This window comes from Aptenodytes forsteri, unplaced genomic scaffold, assembly GCF_000699145.1.
Source record: "Aptenodytes forsteri isolate BGI_AS27 unplaced genomic scaffold, ASM69914v1 Scaffold366, whole genome shotgun sequence".
NCBI classification, from domain to species: Eukaryota; Metazoa; Chordata; class Aves; order Sphenisciformes; family Spheniscidae; genus Aptenodytes; species Aptenodytes forsteri.
In genome coordinates, this window is record NW_008794621.1 from 1,045,410 (window position 1) to 1,053,471 (window position 8,062).

At 38.9% G+C, this 8,062-nt stretch overlaps 1 protein-coding gene across 1 annotated transcript in view; it reads right to left on the bottom strand.

The window, feature by feature from the left end:
* Positions 1 to 7,855, bottom strand: part of TMEM19 (transmembrane protein 19) — a 16,118-nt gene extending 8,263 nt beyond the window's left edge. The window contains exons 1-2 of the mRNA XM_009273210.1: positions 7,706 to 7,855; positions 493 to 606 (exon numbers count right to left, since the gene is read on the bottom strand). Of these exons, the coding sequence (XP_009271485.1) occupies positions 493 to 606; positions 7,706 to 7,835 (244 nt within the window). The 5' untranslated portion in view covers positions 7,836 to 7,855. The remainder of the gene's footprint in view (positions 1 to 492; positions 607 to 7,705) is intronic.
* Positions 7,856 to 8,062: the final 207 nt, after the last annotated feature.

Here is an 8,062-nt window from a genome sequence, read left to right on the forward strand (position 1 = left end):
CCTTCTCAGTCGGTAGAGCATGGGAAGCTGAAAAGTCCTTGACTAGTGTAAGCACTGCTTAGCAACAACTAAAACATCGGTGCGTTATCAACATTGTTCTCACCCTAAATCCAAAACACAGTGCTATAGCAGCTACTAGGAAGGAAATTAACTCTATCCCTGCCGAAACCAGGACAGAACCCATCTATATGTCAAACAAAAATGTGATTTAACCACATGCTGTACTAAAGTTTAAAACAATCTTAGAGGTTTATATAATCCAATGACAGTATTAATCAAATTAATTACAAACAGCAGCAAAAATTAACTCGATTATTTAAACAGGCATAAGAAAAAAAAACCCAGTATGAATTCAAGGTATATATGCTTACATTTATACTTTTATTACAATAGAACTAGGTAGGAAAGTCTTAAAAGAATATTATATACAATAAAAAGGACCTTAATTTAGTTTATTAAATGTTTAGCTGAATAGTCTCAGAAAAAACGTACCTCCCAATGCACCGCTGTGATCAAGACTCTTCTTCTTAAAACCCTGTGTAGCAATCAGTAGTGGAACCAAGACTGAAAAAAGCCAACGCCATGGAGAAATGGGTCGTAAAGTACCTGATAAATCAAATAAAATGGTTACAGATGATCCTTATAAGCCTTTTCAATGCCTTTATATCTTAAAAGTAATTACCTTCTAGTATATATTTAAAATCTGATCTTAATAGAGATGAAACTTTTTACCCTTTAGAAGAAATGTATTCTTATGAATGGAAGACCAAAACATCTGCAATTATCTACATAATTTTTCTATTCAGCCTTCACAGAAAAAATACATTAAATTAACTAAAATTAATTACAAAGAAATAGCAAATGTGTCAAGAAACAAACATGGTGATATTTTCCATTCTAAAAGGGATTTATAAACTCCAAAACTTAGCATTCAAAATGTTAAGACCAGCTGGAACTTGATTTGGATGGAAGAGAGAAGTTCAGATTTTAGGAAAAAAAAAATCAAACAACCCATACATCCACAGTAAGTTATGTAGAATTCAGTTTAAAATATGAGTAAGATTCAAACTAAAATTCCAGTTAACAAAACACGTAAAGAGACTGCAAAACAACCTTAAGTAAATAAATTAGTGCAAGATCTTCCCTCATAGATCATGCTATGACTGATTCTCTGGTAACTACAATAACAAATCTGAATTTTTTATTATTATTATGATTCTTTTTTTGATGAAGTTTCAGAAAATATGACAGCAATAAAGAGAATGAACAACACTGTCTATGGTCACTAATGTTTTTTAGCATTGTAATGGAAGGAAAATTAGAACAATATATTGGAAGCTTTACCTTGTTTTTCAAACCATCCCAAACACCAGTGTTTTTAGGAAAAGTCATTCTTGTTTATCAAAAGCTTTAGCTTGGTAGCTTTTGGCTACGAAAAGCAGGCAACTTTTTTCATCATCTATGTATTCTGAATTATTCCTAGGATGTACCTAATGTTGTCACTTTGTTGTCTATGCCATCAATTAGAATTTTACACTATGTTAATAGAAAGACTGCTGCTACTTAGCTGACAGAAGACTTCAGAAGTAGTTTCATGTCTATGTGGAGAAAGAAGATGTCAGCACACATAAGCTAGCTAATGGCTGTGTTTCTATGCTTTAACATTAGTACGATACCATTTTTATTCTAGTTTTGAAAACTTATATATTCAGTAATACAGTTAAATGCTTAGTTGAGCTACAGCGATACTTGATGTCATCCAATAAAACTAGCAGGAAGTCCGGCAGTTCATATATACATTTATTTTGTACACTGATTCTGTCCTTCTGCCGGTCTGTGAACAAACCATCAGTTTAATCACAGCATCACTGATGATTTATGCTGATGTGAGAAAGGAAGTTTAGATGCTTGACCTTCTTTTACAGTTTTTAAAAAAGAAATATTCCTCTTTTGTTGGTATCCAAAACCTTCTGATTGTTTCCACACTATACTTGGTTGAAAATACAAGAACTTCCAAACTGGATCAAGCCAAACATGTGTCTGACTCAGAATCCCATCTGGCAGTGGTGACCTGCACACGCTAAAGGGAAGAGCGTAAGGAACAGATACAGACTGATCTTCCCTGTTTTATTGGGAACTCTTATGTTGGCATTTCTAAAATCCCCACATATTTGTCCAATCCATTTTTAAAAACAGTTATAATTTTCATCTCAACCACCCACACACCTGAATACTGTTTTTAGATGCACTGAAAAAGGCCTTTCAAAAAGCTGAACAACAAAGATCCTGCTGCCTCAAGTTTCATCGGACACGTGCTAAATTTTACGACCAACTGAATAATGATTTCCTATTCACATTCTTCCTGCCACTCATGACCTATATAGATGTCCCCCTTCTATGCTGAAATATCTTCACGTATTTATATCCTCTTCAAATGGATGCTGTTACCTGCTCTGATCATCCTTGCTGCCTTCCCTATTCCTTTCTAATTCTGCTATGGGCATTTTGAAATGGGATGACCGCAAGTGCATGCAGTACTCATAGCAGAGAGACACCAAGATCTTACAATTTCCAGCGATCTATTGATTTTCTGGCTGAGTGAACGGTGTTTCGTTTCCAAAAAAAAGATGAGAATATATTAAGTAACCTGGATGGTCTAATTCCTCTCCCCCGATTACCTGCTTGTATTGAACCAGGCTACTTATCTCTTCAGTCATGCGGTATATCAATTACAGACAGCTGTGGTGTAAAACACATATTTGCCCTGCTGCTCCCTGTTCTTCTCATCATCTTTTCTTGCATTACTATCTGATCACCTTTATCCATGGTAACCACACTCTTGGGTCCCTCTCTCCACCACAGCAGCGAATCTCAGGGAATTTGTATCCCTCAGGACCTGAGAACACATCCATTATCTTTACAATGGATGTTCTTACAACTTTGTTAACCCTGTGTTTTTTACCAAAAGGGCTAGTCCTAGAAACATACGAAGGAAACTAGGAACACTTAAAAAATTAAACTTATTTCAGCAAGCCACTGGGTTCCCAAAATCATGATTTTTAGTAAAGAATAATACACACTATAAATTCTGTATTTAAGGAAAGGTAGCCACATGACATACAAGTTGGGTGTTATATAGTCTAGTTTCCACCTGAATATTTATCCTCAAGCAAGCCTGAAGTTATCTAGTGCAGTTCTCCTTGTCCTGTCTGTTTCTCTAATCTACAGAAAATTTGGTTTAGCTGAGAATCACAGATGATTTAGACTTCTTACTCTTTGCCTTGCGTAGTCCTTCGCCACTGCACATGCATGCACAGCCTCTTCCCAATCTGGCAGCAGTATAGACAGCTAACTGCACACTTTGGTCCGGAGCGTTGCAGAGACTTGTTGAAAAGCCAGCTACATCCAACAATTTCATGCCTTGTAATGCATATTTACTCTCAGAAATTTTTTCTTCTCTGAGGATTCTCTAGACTAATTCTTTTCCACTTCTACATTCCATTGTCCTCCTTGTTATTTTTTCTCAATCCTATCTAGAACAGCGCAATCAAACAGATTTAGTGACAAGAGAATTTCTTTTCGCTTGCACAACATGTTTGCATGAGAAATTATTTTCTTTGTGGCATGGTATATTCAGCATAGACCGAGAACAGGTATTTAAGCTGGGAGATACACTTCTTTTTCTATGAGATAATGTGCCCCACATAGTGGGGGAATCCTTTTCACTGATTTTTGTTCTCTGACAGCAGCTGCAACCAAATTGCCACATTACTCAAGTCCTGCCTTATGATTTCCCATGAGTATGGATTTTAGGTTTACGTATTTGCTAAGTGAACAGTATGTGTGAATTTAGGGGTGGCAAAATTAAGAAGACAGCTCTGAGCTTCCTCTTTACTTTGTTTACTGGTTAACATAATTTAATCACACTGAGCTTCCTGTGTTACAGGTATTCAAATATTTGATCGTAGGTTATTGGTTCTCTCACAGAGCTAACAATTGCAATACATTGCACAGTTTAAATCTATCGATTCCTTGCTTTCATATGAAAGCAATTCTACGTAATCAAAGCTTCTGTATTTGGAAAGTATACTGCCTTTTGGGAACTGAAGAGAAATAAATTATTTCAGGTCTAGTATTAACATCTATGCAAAAATGGCTCACCTGTTATCCTCCTTGTCACACAGAAAATAAAGCCGACTTAGAATTTTTGATGTATTTATCTGGAAATGAGTCAGACCCAAAACTCTTTACAAGAAAGGACTGCTTTTAATGATATTCTTCACTGACAATTATTAAATTTAAACTGCTAAGACAGACCAGCTGAACAACTCCCAAACAAAAAAAATGCTGGTTTTCAAAACTATAAATGGTTTACTTTTACAAACAAAACCGAATACAAAAAAATCAAGCTATTTTCTCACTGGAAATTAGTCAGACCCAAAACTCTTTACAAGAAAGGACTGCTTTTAATGATATTCTTCACTGACAATTATTAAATTTAAACTGCTAAGACAGACCAGCTGAACAACTCCCAAACAAAAAAAATGCTGGTTTTCAAAACTATAAATGGTTTACTTTTACAAACAAAACCGAATACAAAAAAATCAAGCTATTTTCTCATCAAAGTATCTATGGAGCCTTCTAAAAAGCTTTTTCTTGTGTTCCCAGTTTGTTCCCTTTGCTTAGTCATTCAAGTCACTATGATCTGAATTTAAACAAGCTTGCAGAACAGGAAAAGAATATGCCACTCAGCTGTCATAATTCCACACTATTCCATAAAGCACTAGTGTCCATAGCAACTTATCTTCTAAGGAGACAATTTATCAGTGTCCTAAACATACTTGTTTCCTTCTAAAATTCCAGAACACTTACTAAAATAAAAGCAGTTAACAAAGTTAATAAAGGAGTTGTTATTGTCCAGTTAAAAGGTATATTATTTTAATCATAAAACTGACTCAATAAATTACTGCCTTAGTAGTAAGATTCTTACAACCTTTATATTCCATCACCTCATTTTGACTTTAAATTGGAAGACACAAATTTCATTGCAAAAGATGCCAAAAGTACATCTTAGAGAATACTGAAATTTCAAAGTCTGAGAAGAAATTGTTCCTTAATACTACAGTTTAACAGTCTTCCATCTTTGCAGTCAGAGAGACAGGAAAGCTATTGATTATATCCTGAACTACACTACTTTGAGAGAATTTCACTACCAGAGAAATAACAAGAAAGCCAGTCTACTGGGTGAAAGTGGCATGGCCACTTTCTAAAAAAAATCAGGCCTTTCAATCCTTTTGAACTTGGTGTCAGGCTCTCAAAAATGTACTTTAAGTTGATGACCATCTCAGTAAGATTTCAAGTGACAGCTTCTGTTAAAAAAAAAAACACAAACTTTTGAAAAGTAAAGCTAATTGTTAATGTAGCCTTTGAGCTAAAAAATACAAAATCATGAGAAGTTATTTATCACATCTGCTACACGAGTATAAGACATCACAAGTCTAGAATTAAAGTGGGTTTGAAACTCGTAGAAGAAAGATTTCACATAGGCACAGCAGCTTGTCTTGCTGGAAAGCTAAACGTGATGGTTTTCACCAAAAACTTTCGCATCAGCAGTACCTAGAGCTTTGCAGGCTCCCTGGTACAAAGTAGGGCAAACATATTTCACAGTAAAACACTTGTCACTGCAAGCACAAAGATTCACAAGACGAAAACTTCTGTGTACTGAAAAGCCCCAGCGCCACAGGAGGCGTGCAAGGGAGTCTTGCAGCCAAGAGTTGACTCAAAAACTCAGGTGACAAGCACAGGCTGAGCATGAAGCTATCTCCAGTGCTCTAGTCAAGTAGTGCTTATCACAAACCAAGAAGGTTCTTGATATTAACTTGAGTGTGAGCAGTACGAGAACATAAAGGAGTTCTTTTTGGTTGGTTAACAAACAGAATTTTCATCTTTTTAAGGTCATTTTTAAACTGACCTTTTTGTATTTCCTTGGGGCGGGGCGGGGGGGGGCGGAGAAAAGTACTGGTACTAAATTACTACTAAATGTAAGCAGTTAAGACTAAGATAGAACACATTCATCAGTTTATTATGGATTCTTCAATACTCCCATTTTATCAACATTTTGGTCACTGTTTGGTGCTTAAGCATTACTATGAACTATAAACTGTAAATTAATAAATGTATATTTGTAGTATTTTTATATTTATGGCTAAGGACTGTGCATTTGATTGCTTTTATGGGCTGAACTTAAATAAGTTATCACTCCCATTTCATTAAGCCCACTCCTACTATACACTTCATTCACCTCCTCAAGCCAAGGTCTTTCCCTAGTCTCAAGCAAATGGACAACAAAAGTTGTTATGTCCTTCTTGTTCCATAATCATTCTCTACGAAAAGGAGGATTTGTCTGCAGTCTCCTCCTTTGTATCAGTCCCTATCCTGACCTACCTGGTATCAGGCCTCTCTACTCTACGCTGTCAATTCTCAGTCACGTTAGATAGCAAGGACCAGAATACCCTAATTAGAGGCGAAACTCAGAGCGCTATACCTATAGAGAGCAGACATGCACAAATGAAGTTGTGTGTTTAAATCCAACTTGGCTAGCTCTAAATGACACAAACAAAACCTGGTTGTGAAGCCTGCTTCTGCATACCTTCTATGTGTCTGGCACCTCACTACAAGCCAAAGTAGAAGTGTCCAGACAACACAGATTTAACGCTGTACCAGGACTAATACCCCATCCTAAAGCCTGAAGCACTGAAAAACACTGAGTAGAGACATCCAGCTGCCACTGCAAAAGTCAGCTTATACTGGTGGGATATTTATTCTAGCTTCTTCTGGATCCAGGTGACACTAGGCAGTTGAGGGTGTTCATACTGCATCCCTAGGCACTCTCGGCAACACTGCAATGACACTGGAGCTCTTCCTGCATGAAATTGGCTGAGATCTTAAGCACAGGTCTTTATGTGTCCTGGGAAAGCTGTTAAACTCTTCTAGGCTTGAACTGATGCTGAAGGCAGTACTGCTGCTTTCGCACACTGCTGTAAAAATGGTGCTAGAACTGAAATGACAGACCACAGAAAGTACTAGTGTCCCTGCAACTACACACAACTAACCCACAGCCTGCCTAAGCTGCCCAAACAGAACACAGAGCTGACTGTATACACCCATGCCAGAAGCTCCATGCATACATCCCTCTCTTCTTGTACCGTTTCCCCTGTATCTCTGTTCCTTGACCAAGGAAAACTTCTTGCGTGCCCTGTTCAAAGGCTGCACGTGCATTCCTAAAACTGTTCTGAAGGCTGGCACACTCCTCCCGTGCTGTCACTACTTCCCCTGACAAAGACATCTATCAGCTCGTTCTTTCTTTTCACTTTTTGATTTTTATCCTGTTTGCTTTCTTTTAGGGAGATAAATCACAAAGGATACCAACATTTTAAATTCAACGGGATCCCTGAGCAGAGCTGCAAAGAAGGGTACAGTGGCTACACCTTCTAAACCATTATCAGCTACCGTCAGGACTGAGGTTTTCTGCTCTACTGACGATGGAAGGGGCTGTGCACACCCCTCTTCCAATCCTCTATCCCCACCAGCCTGCAGGGCCTAGAGCAGAGGGCAGGGCAAGGCAGGGCAGGGCAGGGCAGGGGGGTCGGCTCACCCCTCGGCATGCCGTGCGGGCCTCTCCCCAGCCCCCGGCCTTTGGACTCACCGTAGTACGTACTCGCAGTCATGGACACGATCCAGAAAGCCAGAGAAATACAAATGAGCAGGTTCAGGACGACAATATTCGCCATCATCTTGAGGTACTCTCTGAAGAAATCCTCCTGGTAATAGAACATAGGAAGCCAGAGGGAGAACACCTGGTGGGGAAGCACAAGGCGCAGCGCATCAGCGACACCGCTACCTCCTCCTCCTCCCGCCCGGCCCGAGCCGCGGCACCTCGGGGCGCTGCGAGGCGACACCAAGGCGCTCATGGGGAGCCGGGCTGCGGCCACCTCCCGCCCGTTCGGGGCTGGGCTGCGCGGCGCTCGGTGGCTGGAGGCCCCTGCCCTGTCTCTCCCCCCCC